Here is a 19637-nt window from a genome sequence, read left to right as displayed (position 1 = left end):
TCACAGTCAGAGCTGTGTGTGCATGAAATGGCAATATTAGAAAAAAATCCCCTCACACTGACCATCATGCAGATCCCAAACATGACAATTATAATCCCATTTTCAGAAAAGTTGGGAAGCTGTGTAATATGTAAATTAAAAAGAAAAATAATACAATGATTTGGAAACCTCATGAATCCATTTTTTATTCACAATAGAGCCTAGAAAAGATTTAATCTGAGATATTTTAATGCTTCATGAGCAATAGTAGCTAATTTTTCATTTAAAGGCAGCAACATGTCTCAAAGAAGATGGAAAAGTAAGCAGAACTACAAAAACAGCCAGAGGAACATTTTACAGCTAATTAGGTGAATTGTGAACAGGTTAGTAACATTAAAAAAAAGAGCATCTTAGAGAGGCAGAGTTTCTGAGAAGCAAAAAACAAAATCAAATTGTGGAACAATTTCAGTGTAAGACTTTAAAAATCAAGGTCAGGTGGGTGCCTTTGCCTTCAAGCCATCAGGCGACTCTCCATCAAACAGGTTTGACTCTGTTGTGAAAATCACTGTATGGGCTCAGGAGCACTGTCTGTGAACACAGTTCACCGTGCCATGCACAAATGCAGGTTAAGCCTCTATTATGTGAAGAAGACGAGGATCCAGGATCTAGAAGTGACGTTATCTCCTTTAAGCTCACTTAAAATGGACTGTGGCAAAATAGAAAACTCTTCTGTGATCAGATTAACCGAAATATTAAAATCTTTTTGGAAAACATGGATGCGCCATCCAGCAAACTAAAGAGGAGAGGGAACATCTGGTTTGTTATCTGTACTCGGTTCAAAGGCCTGCATCTCTGATGGTTTTCGGAAGGCGTTGGATATTTCAACAAGACAAAGCTAGACTACATGCTGCAACTATGACAACAGGATGGCTTTGTAGTAGAAGAGTCCAGGTGATGAACTGGTCTTCCTGCAGTATACACCTTTCAAGAACTGGGAACATTTGGAGCAATCTTGAAATGGGAAATGTGGGAAAGGAGACACAAGATTGTTGAGCAGCTAGACTCCTGTATCTCCTCTCTTTCTTGTTTTTCTTCAAATGCTTCATGTTCTCATATTAAGTAACATCACATGTATGACAGGTCATAAGGAAAGGCTGGGTCCCTCTTAATTATTGTAGCAATCATCAATACCAGTATAGTGATAACCTGCCTTCCACCTGTCCTTTATATCTTTCCATCTGAAATCAAAGACCTCTGTTAAACTCAAAGCTGCTACCACTCCTCATCCACCATTTAATTACTAAGTAAACTGTTTAAGAACTGAATGCACTCTACTGACCTGCTGTAGCAGTGATGACAGCGACAGAGTACCTTTGTAGTGTGGTGATTTCAGCCGAGGACCTGACGCAGCTTCGGATTAATGAGTTAGATTGTGAGTGTCAGTTAGCGCTCTAAGCGCCTTCAGCTGTTTCCCCACAGCAACGTGTGAGAGACACTTGAGGAGCAAAAGGCTGGATACTCTGACCCGATCAGATAGGCGATCTTGCATTCATCTCGTTTAAGCAGATTAGTCATTTTATATTTCCTGTCATCACACAGAGATGAATTAACACGTCCCGCAGCTTTAAACGCACGGATCCTTACAAACATATACAGTATAAGAGAAAAAAGTGTATATACAAACCCAAGAGACACTAAATGTGACTGAACAGTTATAGATTAAATGTTAATGTTTAAGATTACTACTTAGTTTTATCCAAGAGTACATAAAAATCTAAAAGATGAAGTCAGAGAGGTTCACGTTCAGCTTTCATTTGGATTATTCTGGTTGGATCACATCATGGAAAGAACTAAATTCCATTTCATGTGAAAAACAACCTTCAGGATGTCTTAAGCAGGGACATTCACTACGTTCACTACAATGTGACACAGAGGAGTAAAAATAGAAACAAGACTGGATATTTAAGACATTGGCCAACACACACACACACACACACACACACACACACACTTCTCACGGTGTTTTGAACATACATTTAGCATGATTTGACAGCTCGTTGTATCCTTTATCCCACGAGTTTTATTCATCTGTAGAAGCACCCACATGAAAGAGGACATTTATCTTGGAGCAAATTACTAACATTTGAGTTACGGACAAAACCGCACCATGCACTGTGTGAGCAGAGGAGGCTGCTACCTGGTGAACTCCTGGTGTGATCTTCGGGAGGAGAACAGGTGGAAGAAAGAGAGCTATGAAGCCTGCTGGGTGAGCCTCGTCCTTGAAACCAGACCACAGTACAGGTAGGTTGCTCACATTAGATACTGAGCTGTGCATGACTCACTAAATATACTTTTTTGGGGGGGTAAAATATTCTGTGTTGCGCTCATTTGAGCTTTGCTGTGTATTTGTAGTTTGTTGTGGTGTTTTAAGATGTAGTATTACACTGAAGCAGCCTGTTTGCTCACTGTAATTTGGCAGTAAAGCCATAACATGGTGATGTTGTATTAGTTAAAATCTGCTTTGTTCAGCAAAATGACTTACCAGGCTCCGATCAGTCAAGCCTGTACAGTGTGTTTTATTGCAGTTAACAATTCAGACGATTCAAAATGTGAACTAACACAGAGGCAGTGACGCAGCTGTATACGGCGTTAGTGTTTCATGGATGTAAGAAAAGCTTGATCTGTGTGTTGCAGGCTGAAGCTGTCAGAGAGCGACAGCATTCGCAGAGAGAGTTATAAACAGCAACAGGTGGCCCACTTCATGGTGGAGAGGAGCCCCAGCCAGATACTGATGCTGGGCAGCAACAGTGGAGCGATGACAAAGCACCAGCTACCCTTATTCAACACCAGCAGGGAGGTGGATCGTACCACAACCAGCTTTAGGCACACAGAAGAGCCTGTTATAAAAGAGAAGCCGATTGCTGGAGCAGATAGACAGGGAACAGGAGCCACCACAGATCAAGATCTTAGCAAGCCGGTTAGAGTGAACTTCAGGGCCTCGAGTCTGATGTCCTCTCCCAGGGAAACCTCTAATCGGGTTCAGAGAAGGGAGTGATCACAGCCTTTGTTGTAGTAAATTTCTCAGCAGTATTAACAAAATCAAATATTCTTCTAAAATTGACTATTTTAGAAGTACTATTTTTATGCACATCAAACTCGAGGATGTTATCTCACATGCTATACTTATATTTGTAGTAGTGTCATATCTTCAGCAGCTAAATAATCCTAAAAAAAAGATGTGCTATAATTTGCATAAAAGCTCTGGGTGCTACAGAATTGAGTCTGGTGTGAACTATAACTTTGTTCCAGGAGGAAAATGCAATTTTGTCACACCTGGTGATTTTTATGGTTTGTAAAGCTTAATTAAACACTTTCCGGAAGCTTGCTTCACAAACCTCAATCAATATTCTTGTGTCAGTTGTTTTTACACATTCCTCGTGCATGCACCTTTTTAATCATGCAGTATGAGCCTCCACATAGCTAACAGATTAAAGTATATCTTTCCTGTATCTAAATCCAGATGAAGCTGCTCCTTGAAGCCCCCTCCCCCAAAAAACAGTCTCTATGGACAAAAAGGACAACCTACAAACTGAGTTCTAAACAAAAACAAATGTATTCAAATGATCACACAGAGTTATAAGTGTCAGTTTAGCATCCAGCACTTAATCACCAAGGTCAAAATGAAGACATGGCAGCACAGAAAGGCCTGATAACCAAAGACAAATGCTACAGATTCAGTAAATCCTTTCATTGCATGTGTGAATGTGTGTTACAGTAAGAAATTAAATGTGCTTTTTTTGATTTTACTTTTTTTTTTTTTACAACACATTATATTATTCAGCACTATTTTGCATACATGCACCTTCGGTTAAGTCCGGTGTCACTGACATTAGTGAGGTACCCACAAACCAGTCATTAGAAACATCCTCCCTGTTCTACGAGCTGTGCTCGATCATGAGATCAGGCTTTTTTTAAATGGAGGAAACTCAATGTTGAAAACAGAAAGTCCCAGAGTTGTCTTTATAAATATCTCCCACATCACTCCTTCAACAACAGACTTAAATTATCTACAAAAACATAATAATAGATTTGATAGAGTGTTATGGCATCCCTGAATTCCTATCTAAGGAATAAAAAAATTCTTCTTCCGAGATATAATCTTAACTGACAATAATTCATGGCATTCAAAAATATGGACGTTAAATCGACATTTTTATAGGGGCTAAAGTTTTATCATCTTCTATTTAATAAACCATGCATTTTTGTATCCAATATGGATATCACCTGAATAATCCTACTAATATTTCTGTTTTTCTTCAGTTAAATGAAATAAATCCTTATCTGAGCAGCTGAGGTTAACTGCTATAAGCGATATTAGTGCATCATCAAAATGTGATCAAGGGTGGAGTTTTCAGATGGTGATATTCAGCTTGTTAGACCTCATTGACCTTCTGTGTGTTTGCATAACATCCCTACAAGTAAAGATTTTTACACAGAGGGGATAAAAAAACAAGAATTTTCCATTTCTAAACCACACCCTCGCCACATTCTTCAAGTCAAACCAAAACACCAGCTTAATGTTGCCTATTTGTCACTTTGTGTCTGAGTGGATTTTTCCTCCTAATATGGCTTCCTCGGCTCTTTTGTGTTTCTGGACGGTGATTTGCAGCTGCCAGTACTTGAGGTACACCCACATGAGGCTTCCGTTCTTCCTCCTGTCCATGTTTAGCAGGTCGGCACAATGCTTGTCTCTCTTAAAAATATCCTTCAGGTCAGTCTCTAGATCCAGGTCTGGCCCAATGGGATCTTTAACGACCTTAAGCAGCATGTTCTTCTCCATCTCCAGCCGCTGATCTCGAGGCTGGATGAGGGAGCAGTAGGCATTCTGCCGCTCCACAAGTAAACCCTCCAGCTCCTTCAGAGTGGCTGTGGCTCGGTTGTACCAGTTCTGCTCTTTTTCCAGAGCTTGATGCAGCAGAGCACCTGCAGCTCCTGATTTCACCAACTTTTGCTTCTCTTCCTCTAAGGACTCTCGCTCCTTGTTAGAAGATAGAATACAAGGTTAGTGAGTAAAGGCTATGCATTACAAAAGGAAAATGACACAATGATAAAATGGGTGCAATGTTCAATGTAAAAGGAGGACAACAAAAGACAGATGTGTGACAGGTAACTGAGATGGAAGAAAACAAAGGTTTAAGACAGATTTCTACTCATTAGCTCCGTTATCCCTTATAAACCCTTCAGCAGATCTTTACCTGCTGTAACTGCTTCCTTTCTTCCATAAGCTGCTGGCTCTGTGAGACCAGGGCCTGCTTGTACCCTTTGACCCGCTGTCTCTCTTTCTCCAGCTCCAGCTCCAGCGTAGCTGCTGCCCTGCGCCTCTCGGTAAGAGTCTCCCGGTAACGGGCCTCCATATCACTTTTTATTGTAGACACATCTTTGTCATACTGAGCTTTCACCTTCTGGATCTCCCTCTGAGATTCTCTGGTCCAGATCCATCCTGAAAGGGCAATGGGATAAAAAAAAAATGGGGAAGATGTTAAGTGATACTGCCATGATTTTCTGAAGAGTAGAGTAGCTGGAGCTACTTATGAACTGAATTTTATAAAATCACGGCAATGACTTTATCTAAGTAACAGAGATGATCTGTTACTTAGATAAAGTATCAATCACACACAGATCAGAACAGATGCATGCTGGGGAAGCACACAAGCAGTTGTAGGTTTTTCTTCTGCCCTATACCCATCTTCCTAAAATTTTTGGGAGGTTTGCGCTAAGTTTTATGGTCATGCTGATGAAGGCAGTGAGCCAGAATGTGTGCATCTTGTCAATAAAAAACAAAACAAAACAAAAAACAACAACAACAACAACAAAACAAAAAATTGTTCTGTACATTACAACTGTTGCAGGTGTTTCCCCCCTGTTTTACAGTATGTAAAGTTGTGCAAGAAACCTCTACTGTGCTTAACCTGGAAGGGTCAAAATGTCTCCTTTTAGTGGAATAATTTTTACTGATCTGCAGTTTAGTCTACTTTTCCCCCCACTTCTGTGTTAATCATTAAATGCCATTTGGCATTCTAATGACAAAAGAGACTGTGTGTGTCTGTAAGCCAGACACTCACTCACTGATCATCATATTCTTTTGACTGCTCCCTTTAAGGGTCACCACAGCAGATCATTTGAAATTGATATGCTGTTCTACTCTGTTGTCTCATCCACAATCACACAGGTGAATCTCCTTGTGTAACTTACGAAATGCAGCCAGTCCCAGCATGGGGACCAGCAGGGCGTAGTTCCACTGGTTGCCATCGCCTGCTCCCGCCCCCCTTCCTCTGGGATCTGGTTGGATGTTCCATCTTGGGGGATCATTCAAGTTGTTCATGGAGGCCGCTGTTACACACAAACAAACACGAAGAGAGCTCAGCCCAAAACATCACCAACAATTGACTCTTTCTCGGTTTTTATTTGTGAGTAACATATAATCTCAGAGGTGTTTTCTCTTTGACACGTCTATAATTTACTCTGCATTAACTATCACATCATTTGCCACTGGCTGAATAAAAAGCAGTGAATAAACGCCAATGCATCTGCTAGGGTGTGCAATCTGCAAAACAGTGTTTGGAATAAGCACTGGATGTGAAAGTGCATTAACAAATAGCTTTTTAGCATGAATCCAAACAATGCACCGGGCATGCAGGGCGAAAGGAGCCTCTCATGATTCGGAAGTTTGACAGCTGAGCTAACCACAAACAAAGCTAGCTATGTGCTACATGCTAGCCAACATTTGGCTTCGTGGCTCGTCATTGTGTTTATAAAAAAAACACAACAGAACGAAGGGGCTTCATAGTTTTGCAATCCTGACAACGTGTCAGCGTACGCCTGTTAAATGTATGGAGCTGTGTCTCACCTTGAATGAAAAGTGTAGGTCACTTATGCATTTGTTCCTGCACCCGCAGATTATACTATTTTAACGCTTTAACGTTCCATCTTAGCCGGCAGAGGGTGATTTTAAAAATTGCTTTCAAAAAGAACCTGTAAGTGTTGCAGTAAAAAAACCCTGTATATTTACTCAGATGGTTTCAAGGTAATAATTTAATAATTGCCCTTAAAACATATGGCTAAATGCTTTAAATAATAACTATCATATAAATATTAAATAAATGAGCGACCCCTCTTTTAGCACATTGGTTTAGTCCGGTCCGGCAGAATATATGTTCCTCCGCAGCGCAGCAGGAACGATCCTTCGTCTGACAACATGGCGAGTGTCCGCGCGGCGTCCCGTCTCCTCTCCAAGAGGGTTTTATCTACTGCGAAAGCAGTGAGTAGTGAAAAGATGCTTTTAAAAGTTAAATATTTATATATGTAGTATATTGTAAAAGATAATATTTTATTTTCCCTTTTTTTGTTTCTAAAACGAAGCTTTCATAACCGGCGGATTCTGACTTGCGTAATCTGTTATGTAGCTGGTGCTGTTTCAATGTGACACTATGAGCAAAGGTATTTTGCAGGTCCAGCAAAATGATTTATATTATATCTATTACACTTCTATTATCTCCACATTACACTTTGTTTCTCATGGCGACTGAACTGTCCGCCTAACCGAGACGTTTCGTCACCATCAAAGTCGTAAATCCCGCTGCCCTTGTGTAAAACAGTTCTAAGTATGTAGCCGCTGTTGTTAGCTACAAAAGTAAAATGGGGCAAACTGCAGATATATGACAGGTTTAGACCGACGAAGATGAAAAATAACCGCCAAGAGCAAACGTCACTATAAAAATGGAAGTGCGTTTTAATGCTTTTTCTTTTTGTTTTGTTTTGTTTTGGGTTTTTTTTGCTATGGGTTGTTTTGGTAAATGCCTTCACAGCCATTATTAAACATAGTGCTGTAAGGCTGTTAACAGAAAGTTTTGTGCAGGAGTCCCCCCCCCCATTATAAATCACTGCTGATGTCGTGGCACAGGTATAGCAGATGCTTTTGGTTGGTATGCTGCTTGTATTTTAGCAGATCATTTTTCAAAGGCAGGAGCCACCTGACAGTTGATCAGACTGTAACCTCCCTGTCACTTCTCATGCAGATCGTTAAACTTATAGTTTCAGCTTAACATTAATTTGTTCTTTTTTATTTCTAATGTGAAATTAATATAAGTTAGACTTAAATTAAATGAATCTGTTAGTCATTTCTGCTGCTTTCTGACACTTGTAAGCATCTGATTGTTGATGCCCCACAGGTAGGGAAGACACCAAACAGAAAAAAAAGAAACAGATTATTTATTATTCACCAGGAATCATTCTCTTTTTTTTTCTTTAAAAAAAATAAAAATCCTGCATATAAGATATCGGGCTATTTTACACCAACAGATGCCATTCGTTCTTTTTTTCTTTTTTCTTTTTTTTTTACATGGGGATCCTATTCTGGCAAATTTAAAAATATAACGATAAACAACTCGGTTAATGTAAAAAGGAGATTTTTTGGTATACTTTCTACTTGATTCTACTGATAGAAACCCTGTAATTCGCCTGCATTCCCCAGTACATCCAAAAGTGACAGAAATAACAGAAACTAGCCAGGCGTAGTATTATTTACTCTGAATTTGCAGCAAGTCTTATACTTACCCACAGTACAATTTCTCAGGGGATCATGCTCGGTATATGAGCACACTTCAAGATGACCATTGGATAGTCTCAGTGTCCTCCTCTGTTATCTGTTGGCCAAGCAGGCAGTCAGTTGATCTAAGAGATGCTAGATGATAATTTACATGATAAATCATCACCTGTGATTTATATGATATTATTATTTTAGTGTTTAAGACCCTCCTTGCTATAATGTATAATGAGCTTCTTCCCAACTTGGAGAGTCTGTATTTGCATCAGTGGGATTGGGGAACCTCTTTTTCACTGTGCTGTGAAGAATAAAATGTTGTAGATTTAAAGCATAAAATATGTGAATAGTCTTAATCACATTGTGTCAAAGGGCAATGAAGATCAACGGTCTGCTAGCTTAGTGTAAGTTGTTTACACTAAAGTGATTTTGGGAAATTCAGTCATTTAGTGTAAATGGTTTATTCATCATGTGTGAATAAGGATATCTCACACAAAATTATTTTAATTACTTCACATTTTGTCAGGAAAGTTTAAGTGCTCCCAATAAAGCACTTGGGGCACAGTGTTGTTGTGTCTGTTAAAGTGATGCATTAGTTCCTCCTACTGGCAGGTTTGTATACTTTTAAATTCAAGTCAGTGGTGAACTACAGAAGTTTTAAAATACATTTGCATCTGACAAGATCAGCTGTGTAAATGCTGGTAACATTTTCAGTGATGAATGGCTCTAAATATTAATGATATGAATTATGGGTTGTGGAGGTGCTGCTAGGACTGAACGTTTAAAGCTTTAAAACTTCACTTCATTGAATAATCATTTTGTTGTGTTTATTAGCAGAGTCTGGTTTTTCAGTGTGTTTTGTGTTTGGGATTAGTTTTAGTTTTATTTAAGTTGCTTTTTCTTCTGCCAGGTCCCTGCTGCTGCAGTTCAAGGTTCCAGGAACTTCCACTTTTCCATCTATGGCAAGAAGAAAAATGCCAAAGTATCAGATGATGTAAGCCACATTAAGTTTGTGTTTTTTTTAATGCAGAACAGTATGTATATGATATGAAAACCAGGACTCCGCATACGTAGAGTACACTCTCATTGCTTCAAAAATGTTTGCAGTACATTGTCTTTTCAACTGGTTTCAGATCTCCACTCAATACCCAGTTGTGGATCATGAGTTTGATGCTGTGGTGGTTGGAGCTGGTGGAGCGGGACTGAGGGCAGCTTTTGGCCTGTCTGAGGCTGGCTTCAACACTGCCTGTGTCACCAAGCTGTTCCCCACCAGGTCTCATACTGTCGCTGCACAGGTAAATCAGTGGTTACAGTAAATGATTTTGTATGTCAGTTAGGACCAAAGTCTCCATCTCATTGCAAAGGTTTTACTAATCTTGAGTCATCAAGTAAACATGCATAATGTTTAATATTACCTTGGTTAATAGGGTGGGATTAATGCGGCTCTGGGGAACATGGAGGAGGATGACTGGAGGTGGCATTTCTATGACACAGTGAAGGGATCTGATTGGCTTGGAGACCAGGACGCTATCCACTACATGACAGAGCAGGCTCCTGCAGCCGTAGTGGAGGTATGATCTCTCTTAAAAACACACTAACATGCATAACAAGTCATTATGTTAACTGGCAAGTACTAGGCCTTAAACAAAAGACATAAATGAGTGTGTAAGCCATGTGATCTTTAAGAATAGCTCATTGCATAATAAAAGACGAGCAGCTTATTGGTGGATTTAAATAATTATTAATTTATTTTATTTTTAATTTACACCAGATGGGGGCCATTCCACCCAGAGCTGTGTAAAAAGACAGTTACAGCAGATTAGGAATTCATGTTGCTCTTGTTTCCTCTTTTTTTCCTAGCTGGAGAACTTTGGCATGCCATTCAGCCGCACTGAGGAGGGCAAGATCTACCAGAGGGCCTTTGGAGGTCAGAGCCTTAAGTATGGAAAGGGAGGCCAGGCGCACCGCTGCTGCTGTGTAGCAGACAGAACAGGCCACTCACTGCTGCATACGCTGTATGGAAGGGTGAGTACACATACTTTTCTACCTTCTTTCTGCAGCGTAATCTTTGTGTTGCCGAGGAGCACCAGTTAAGTGCCTCTGTGCGTCTGTCTGACTTGTCTTCAGTCACTTCGTTATGACACCAGTTACTTTGTGGAGTATTTTGCCCTGGACCTGCTGATGGAGAATGGAGAGTGTAAAGGGGTGATCGCTCTCTGTATGGAGGACGGGTCTATCCACCGCTTCAGAGCCCAGAACACTGTTATTGCTACCGGGTAGGAGATGCCTTTACTTAAACATTTCTTCAACTGTCATTTTATCTACAAGCTTAGAAATAAGTTCTGTCTTTCTTTCCAGGGGTTATGGAAGAACCTATTTCAGCTGCACATCTGCTCACACAAGCACAGGAGATGGAAATGCGATGGTGACCAGAGCGGGTCTGCCCTGCCAGGATATGGAGTTTGTCCAGTTTCATCCCACTGGTGAGAAAAGAAACTTAATTTATTAAACCAAAAAATGTTGCTGAAGCATTGAGGAGAGTTTTATTTTGAAAGCGAAAGCTCCACAGGAACTATACAAATTCCTCAAAGATATGTTTGGAATACCTACAGTAAAGTTAACTAGTATAGATGCTGTATCAATAACAAGTCAATGTCTAGTAAGTGCAAATGTAATATAGTTAAGAAGAGATTGGAGAGAAAAATGAATGATTTTACATAGTTTGTCCACCAGAGGGCACTCTACAACTTCTGTTGTCAACTTGTGTTCTGGAGCCAGAAAAAACAAAAACCAGCTGATCTGAGTGCAGTCTGGCAGAGCATAAATGAGTAACCTACGACTTGTGACAATAAAACAAAATTATTTTTTAAAATGCATTGTCATATTATCTTAGTTGAATTGAACTGAATTGAAAGCCTTTATTGTCATTATACATCGTATAACAAGATTAGAAACAGCTCTATAAAAGTGCAGACGTGCTTTAGCACATTAAAAACTATAGAATAATTTAACAATACATTTAATATAAGTATAAATACACAGTACAGTAATGGATAACAGAGACAGACAGGCAGAGAATTGATGATATTTCAGTGCAGATTACTTTTTGTGCAAGTTTGAGTTGAGTATGGTTATAGCTTTGGGGAAGAAGCTATCCCTGAGTCTGTTTGTTCTGGCCCGTATGGATCTGAAGCGCCTGCCAGAGGGCAGTAGGTTGAAAAGATGGTAGCCGGGATGGGTAGTGTCCTTTAAGATGTTTCTGGCCCTGCTGATACAAGGAGAGTTGTAGACGGCAGACAAGGAGGGCAGGGGGCAGCCGATGATTTTTCTGTGCTGTGTTTACCACCCTCTGCAGTCTCTTCTTGTCTGCCTCCGTGCAGCTGGCGTGCCACACTGTCACTGCATAGGTCAGCAGGCTCTCGATGGTGGATCTGTAGAAGGTCACCAGCAGCGGGGTGTTTAGTTGCTCCTTCCTGAGCACCCTTAGGAAATGTAGCCGCTGCTGGGCTTTCTTGACTAGCGCCATGGTGTTAGCTGACCAGGAGAGGTCTGCAGAGTTGTGGACCCCAAGGAATTTGAAGGACTCCACTCGCTCTACACATTCTCCGTTGATGTGCAGGGGGGCAAAATGTAAGGGAAACCTGTTCATGGTTCATGTGTCTAAAAGAAAAAACTACTGACCGATATATCAGACTTTTAACTCACTAAATGTCTACATTTTACCCTGAAGACAACTTTCTATTTACTAAAGGTCATGTTTATTTTTGTTTTTCCTGGATATCATGATATCATTAAATATGGATGAAGTAGCACATGTGCCCTGTGGCATAGATGCTCCATCTTTGTAAATGCTTGTTGCATAAGGGCAGCAGACTTTGCCATGTTTTATGCATAACTCTGCTACACTGAGGGAAAACCTATGATTTAAATTGGTTGGTGGATATAGCAGGAAAAAAGTACAGTTTTTCACAGATTCTAGAGATAAAACTTTAAAATTGTGAGTGAAATTGCTTAACAGTAATGGGTCTATAAAGCATAATGTCTTTGGTTTTATTGACATTATATTGTGCCATGGCAATAAAACCTTGTGGATTTTACATTTACAGTGTTGACCTTGTGTTTCTTTGATGGGAATGAAAGCTTATAACTACTGTTGTTATTTATTCATAAATATTTGGATGTAACAGTTTTTTGTTTTTTTTTCATGTTTCATGCTTACAGGAATCTATGGAGCCGGCTGTCTGATCACAGAGGGCTGCCGTGGTGAGGGAGGAATCCTGATTAACAGTGAAGGAGAGCGCTTCATGGAGCGCTACGCACCCAACGCCAAAGACCTGGCTTCCAGAGACGTGGTGTCCCGTTCCATGACCATAGAGATCAGAGAGGGCAGGTATGCTCAAATCACCTGTCTGTGTGATGTCTGTCAAAGCTTTTAAGCCAGTTCTTGTTCCTTACTGACGTTTACGTTTCTTCAGAGGTGTTGGTCCAGAGAAGGACCACGTGTACCTGCAGCTTCACCACCTGCCTCCTCAGCAGCTGGCCGCAAGGCTGCCTGGTATCTCAGAGACAGCCATGATCTTCGCTGGAGTCGACGTCACCAAAGAACCCATCCCTGTCCTGCCCACCGTCCACTACAACATGGGTGGAATACCCACAAACTACAAGGGACAGGTACATAATCTCTGCATGTGTCATCTCCACGCGTCGTGCACTAAGACTGTTGTTGTGAGTAGGGCTGCCACGATTAGTCGACTAGTCACGATTACGTCGACTATCAAAATCGTCTACGACTAATTTAATAGTCGACACGTCGTTTGAAGCTTTGTTAGATCCCAAAAGACGCAGGAATAAGTAGTAGGATTTAAGAGTGTAATAACGGACTGAAACAGAAGATGGCAGCACTGCATGTACAAGGATGCCAGCTGCCCTTAAACCCCGAAGAAGAAGAAACTGTGTCCCAGAATTCATAGCGCGGCCCTGCTCAGTTTCCAACAATGGCGGCAGCTAGTTAGTTTTAATGTTACTCTTATTATTCTTTCTGGTCACAAAATAAACGTTTAACATATTTAATGTATAATGTAGCTGTGTAAACCTCAAATATCTGCTCAGTTTATCAAGACACCACATATTTTCAAAAGCGCTCCGACGTTTTCGGAGACGTCTGTTACCCACTAGCTCGATAGCTAGCCGGGGGCAAGGCTCACTAGAGCCGGTGAGCTGTCTTTCGCTACTCAGGTTAAACATGATATATAAGTCACTTAGATAACTTAAAAATTTTATTGTTTGGCGTTTTTCAGTATTTTATTTGTTCCTGAGTAAATCGGTTTGGCTGAGATTAAAGTTATAGTTTTTACACAGCTGAATAACATCAAGCAGACAGCTGATTATCAGAAGTGTGAGATGCTCGAGAATATACTCCGGTGTCCTGTTATATTTTAGGTAGCAAGGAGCAGACGGCTGAGTTTATTAAACTCCACCGAAACAATCTGCAAATTTCATTTAAATTTAATAAACTATCATCTTGTCTTTATTTTTAGTTAGCACATACCTTAAACACTTAAAGCTGTAAGCTAATGATAGTTATACAAGAGCAGATGCATGCTGGTGCAATAAGCTGTACGTTTTAAGTCCAATGGATGCATGATCTGATTAGTCGACTAATCGCAAAAATAATCGGTGACTAGTCGACTATCAAAATAATCGTTTGTGGCAGCCCTAGTTGTGAGCACAGCGGGCTTGCTTAGAATTTGTAATATTTGGCCCATAGGTGATTACTCACGTCAACAACGAGGACAAGGTGGTTCCCGGACTGTATGCCTGTGGCGAGGCAGCTTCTGCCAGTGTCCATGGAGCTAACAGGCTGGGTGCCAACTCCCTGCTGGACCTGGTGGTGTTTGGCAGAGCTTGCGCCCTCACCATTGCTGAGCAGCACAAACCTGGTGAGAACCTCTGCTTTTCACAATCAGAATACTTTATTAATCCCAAAAGTAGCGTATTTGGTTAAATTTATTACAATAAAAAGTTTCTTAATCTTAAAAAATAAGCATTAATAATGCAAAAAAATAATTATAAAAACAACTGATTAAAACAGACTTAATATTTTCTGTTAAAATATTAGCAGAAAATATATCTGTTCTACATTCACATTCAGAGAAAAATAACTTTTGCTGTCTCTGTGTTCATGCTGACGTTGGCTTTTTTGTCTTTTCCTGTGCAGGAGAGAAGCTGTCCCCTCTGAAGCCCAGCGCAGGAGAGGAGTCTGTGGCCAACCTGGATAGGCTGAGGTTTGCCAACGGAAGTCAGAGGACCTCTGAGATCAGGCTCAACATGCAGAAGGTGGACATGCTAACATGAACACAGACATATTGATGTATAAATTATATTTGTACTTAACTAATATTTGGCTTTACATGAATTATTTATTATTATTATTATTATTATTATTATTATTATTATTGTTAGATATTATTTATTATATACAACTCTACACCTTATCTGTAGATCTTTTCTAAATGATAATAATCATCAGGACATAAAAACGTAATGTATAATTACCACCAAATCTCTTACTAATGGTTACAATCTGGAAAGATCTGCCACAAAATAAGGTTTAGAAAGCTTTTCTCTCCACAAGAAAGGTTTTTATTTTTCATTGCTTTTTTTTCTTTTTGTTAACGGGGTATTGTCGTGACCCCAGTGTGGGGAACCCAAGTTTATGACTGCAATAACTCAAGAAGGAAGTCACCCAGTACTTCCAAATTCATACCATAGGTGCATCTACTATAAATCTCAGAGGAGTTTGAATCCCAGTGACCTTGAACTCAAAGTCAGAGGTCAGGTATTCTGAAAATCGTGTGAATGTGATAACTTGAGACGTCGTGATACAATACCATACATGCATCCAGTAGGGATGAGGGCGGGTGCCAGTGGGTTTTTTTGTGAATTTTAGTTTCCTTTTTTTGGTTTCTAAGGATACTTTGCTTGTTTCAGTTCTGCTTTTATCAGTTTTAATATTAGTCAATATGGGCGGCATCTGTTAGCGGCAGATTTAGGAAGTTCAAACCAAGCTAGTGTCAATAAACTCATGTAGTTGAGCTCGTCTCTCTACCGCTTCCTCAATATTACTTCTTCACTAACAGCTCAATCGAACATAAATGTTCTTACTTTTGCTGTCAATAAATAAAAAACCCCAACTAATTAATCGCACCATTTTCTGTAATTTATCGCGATTAATCACATTATTTGATCAATAGCCTGGTTGCAATTACATTTTTTTCAACTTTATATTTAAGCTAACAGACATTTATGCAATATCATGTAGAGCTGTTCGATATGAAAACGTCTATCGTTTCATATTACGCTATCGTTTGTTTCATGGTGTCGCAAAATAAACATTTTACGGCAATATTATTTTGATGATTTTGATGGTCACAGTAGAATTCGTTAAAGTTCTTTCTTTTAAATAACAACACTACAGACGGACAAGCGACTGTTTTTATGCGTTGTCTTTAGCAACAGTGACGGTAAAACCATCGCGTGGCTCTGCCCTCCGCTTGTTTATTTTCCACATAAACCTTTCACAATAAAGCTGAAGATCCTTTTGAGACTTTTCAAAATAAACTGAATCATGTGAAATAGTATGCAGAGTGTTTACGGACGAGAAGCTAAAAAGAGTGTGCTACTACTAGTTTTTTCCCTGCAGCACGCCGTGTAATAAATACAAAATTCTGGCCGCTTTAACGTATGTAACACTCGACTCCAGGTACACGACGCCCAGCTGAAAACACTTGACACAAGTCGAGTTGCCCAAGGTTCACAGAATTTACAGAAAATGTAAAATTTTTGTGATGTATAATGTTGTTGGGACGATAAATGTCTTATATTGGGATATGAGATTTTAGTCATATCACACAGCCCTAATATAATAAAGTAAATGCAGAATAAACAGAATGTATGTTTAAATTCAAAGAGAATTTGAATAGTTTTCTTCAATCGTTTAGCACAGGTTCTCTCCTGTGAAATACAACTTTTTAAAAAACCTATATACTAATAGGTAAGTATACACTAATATATAATATATATTACTGTGGATTAATTTTGATTAATAACAATTAATTATCATTCATTTTTATTCTATATTAATCGCATCTCATTTGCATGAGCAAACAGACTCGAGAAAAAAGGCAAAATATACGCACTTACCATGTCACTCTTGGGGAGGCACTTCAAGTCCTTGAAACAAGACATCAAAGCTATGTAAAGCACGTGTTCTCAACGATATTAATAGGTCTGCAGTTTGTTGCAATCCACTTGGCAATTGTGTCAGTCAATATGTCCGAGGTAGACTTACTGAGTCCCCGATGCTTCATAAGTGGTTTGGCTAACGTGTCACCCAGCTTGTGACAAAGTGCTAGCAGCATGCCTGGCTAACGTATGCTTTGCGTCAATGTGATATTTCAAACTGGAGGTGCTTTGGTGAAAAGAAAATTCCTTCTTGCACAATCTGCATAATATTTTATGTCGGTCGACTGTTCCGTCTTGTTGTTTTTTTAAATACCCAAATTTCCCATCGAGAGGGCCAATGTGCGTTTATCATCTTCCATACTGAGTTCATTGGTTCAGCTGCCCGTCACTACCAGATCAACTGCCCATTTGTGCATTTGCAAAGGTAACTACTTGGACAAACTGCCTGGAATGCGTTGACAGAAACAGTTCAGGGATTTTGAGTTATTCTGCACTCCAGATGTTTTAGTTGCATTAAAAAAATTTAATCACGTGACCGTGATGGTAGATTAATTTGCAAATTTTGACAGCAGTAGTTCTTACATATATCTTTACAATGATAATGAGCATTGGCTGGGATGACTTGATATCTGGATTTGATTACCACCACCACACAGGTTAAACAGGTGTGAAACATCACAACTGGCCCCTGTGTCATCCATGAGATTTCATTGTTGTGGTTCATTTAGAGTAACGTGTTTCTCTGCTTCTGCTTTCAGACCATGCAGACCCATGCTGCGGTATTCCGTACTGGCTCTGTCCTGAAGGAAGGATGCGATAAGATGGATGCTATTTATCAGACCCTGGAGGACATCAAGACCTTTGACAGAGGTACTGCACCACACTGCTGCTCTTCTTGTGCAAAACGTTGTTGGAGTGTTACTTTGAAATGGGTTTGTTTTTTTTCCTCCCCTCTAAATTTCCTCCTCTCTCCTTCAGGCATTGTGTGGAACACCGACTTGGTGGAATCGCTAGAGCTGCAGAATCTGCTGCTGAACGCCGTCCAGACCATCAACTCTGCCGAGCAGAGAAAGGAGAGCAGGGGAGCCCACGCCAGAGAGGACTACAAGGTCTGCGTCAACATGTTTAGTGTAAGGATGGAATTAATGTCTATACAATCTGCTCTCTGCCAACATTTCTTTGAACTGTGCTTCAGGAACGTGTGGATGAGTACGACTACTCTAAGCCCCTGCAGGGTCAGGAGAAGAAGCCGTATGACCAGCACTGGAGGAAGCACACTCTGTCCTTCGTTGATCAAAAGACTGGAAAGGTGATGACCCCCTCAGTGTGTGTGTTTGTCTGTGTCTTACAGAATAATTTAAACAGTTTTTGAAGCTATTGTCAGCTTCAGCTGTCAGTATCCTCAGCTTCTCATACTCCTTTGCTTTTGACCAATCACAGGTCACATTGGAGTACCGCCCTGTGATCGACAGCTCTCTTGATGAGCAGGACTGCGCCCACGTTCCACCTGCCATCCGCTCCTACTAAGATGATCCCCTCCTGCCCTCCCCTTTATTCCCACCCTTTGCCCATCACATCCACCTTACTCAATTACAGAAGGCTCATTTATCTATTACTAAGGAAGCTAAACTTTCTGTGCTAGAGATAACATTCTGAGACAAATTCAGACTTTTATTGCACATTTGTATGCATTTAGATCTGTTCAGTACAATGCTGTCTATACCATTTTGTGTCACTTCCTGTTTCTCTCTTTCTCTTTTTTTGGCGTGTTTTGCCTTGATTTCAATCTGTTTGCAGAAACTAAATTTCCACATGGTTCTCATGGCTTCTCGCGCTGTGTGTGTGCGTGTGTGTGTGTGTGCGTGCGTGCGTGTGTGTGTGTGTGTGTGTGTGTGTGTGTATATGTGTATGAGGACAAATGGGTGACCGAGGAATTTACAGCCTCCAGCTGCTAAACATCAGAGGGGAAGAACAAAGTTGACAGTAAGCCTGGCTTTTTATGATGACATACTCTCATTTCCCAGTCTGGCATTGCAGTAAGAGCTTCTTGTAACCTCTTTCTCCTTTTGGCTGAGTTGAAGAGATGATGGAAGTGATTGTAATTTCAACCACACACTTTGCAGGCAAGTTTGAAGTATGTAAATATTGCATAAATGTACAATAAATATGGTGAGTTGTACTGTATGTACTAGTTAAAGTGCAAGTCTCACATCTCACTCACTGTGGCCTTCATTCATGTGGAATACTCATTACACTTTGTGCATGCGTTCAACACTTGCTGCTTGTTCTGTAGATAATCAGCTAACAGGCTGTATTTGGCTCTAGCTTTCTACAATTTCGCGCTATAAGTGTTAATTATATTAAATTAATATCTTCAGCCACATTACAGCCTCTCAGCTATTGGGATAAATGAACTGCTTTTCAAGTTACTGTGTTGATGTTGCTTTTTCTAAGACTGAGGATAAATTTCAGTAAGGTGGTGTAGCTTTCTTCAACTCCTTAAATGACTTAAATATCAAAGGTGAAAGATGCGCTCCGTGTTAAAATGTTGATGCCTCTTGTGCTGAATCAACAGTGACTTAATTTATTTGCTGCAAAAAGTTAATCCTCTGCTTTTTGCTGTTTGTACTTTCGTTTTCATATGTTCAATAAAGTCTAGACTGTGGATAGAAACAAACGCTTTTCTTTTTTCTTTTTTTAAGCTTTTCTTTTAGTTTAGGTTTTAGTAAGAGGCCGGGAAAGTTTAAGACAAACACCTTCACAATAACCGTGAGAAGAATGAAACTTGAGGAAGGGATTTTGTCACAGGTCTAAA

At 40.0% G+C, this 19637-nt stretch overlaps 3 protein-coding genes across 3 annotated transcripts; 2 read left to right on the top strand and 1 right to left on the bottom strand.

Moving 5' to 3' along the window:
• Positions 1-1984: 1984 nt before the first annotated feature.
• LOC146377378 (uncharacterized) lies at positions 1985-3377 on the top strand. The gene is made up of 2 exons (XM_084942783.1): positions 1985-2280; positions 2674-3377. Exons 1-2 carry the CDS (start codon positions 2147-2149, stop codon positions 3032-3034), a joined length of 495 nt encoding a protein of 164 aa, XP_084798909.1. The 5' UTR covers positions 1985-2146; the 3' UTR covers positions 3035-3377.
• Positions 3378-3573: 196 nt separating this feature from the next.
• On the bottom strand, positions 3574-6994 carry LOC146377377 (coiled-coil domain-containing protein 127-like). Its single transcript, XM_084942775.1, has 4 exons — positions 6887-6994; positions 6232-6369; positions 5235-5479; positions 3574-5017 (listed from the first exon to the last, which is right to left on the bottom strand). The coding sequence occupies exons 2-4, from the start codon at positions 6359-6361 to the stop codon at positions 4571-4573; spliced, it is 822 nt and encodes a 273-aa protein (XP_084798901.1). The 5' UTR covers positions 6362-6369; positions 6887-6994; the 3' UTR covers positions 3574-4570.
• A 195-nt stretch (positions 6995-7189) lies between these two features.
• On the top strand, positions 7190-19499 carry sdha (succinate dehydrogenase complex, subunit A, flavoprotein (Fp)). Its single transcript, XM_084942774.1, has 15 exons — positions 7190-7297; positions 9489-9572; positions 9712-9873; positions 10006-10149; positions 10439-10603; positions 10706-10854; positions 10937-11061; positions 12800-12968; positions 13054-13249; positions 14346-14517; positions 14796-14914; positions 17581-17692; positions 17801-17931; positions 18018-18131; positions 18263-19499. The coding sequence occupies exons 1-15, from the start codon at positions 7235-7237 to the stop codon at positions 18347-18349; spliced, it is 1992 nt and encodes a 663-aa protein (XP_084798900.1). The 5' UTR covers positions 7190-7234; the 3' UTR covers positions 18350-19499.
• The last annotated feature ends 138 nt before the right edge of the window (positions 19500-19637 follow it).

This window comes from Perissodus microlepis, chromosome 11, assembly GCF_051167445.1.
Source record: "Perissodus microlepis isolate ML-2025 ecotype Zambia chromosome 11, ASM5116744v1, whole genome shotgun sequence".
Taxonomy (NCBI): Eukaryota; Metazoa; Chordata; class Actinopteri; order Cichliformes; family Cichlidae; genus Perissodus; species Perissodus microlepis.
The sequence above is the reverse complement of the archived record's forward strand: the minus strand, read 5'-3'. Positions and strand labels throughout refer to the sequence as shown.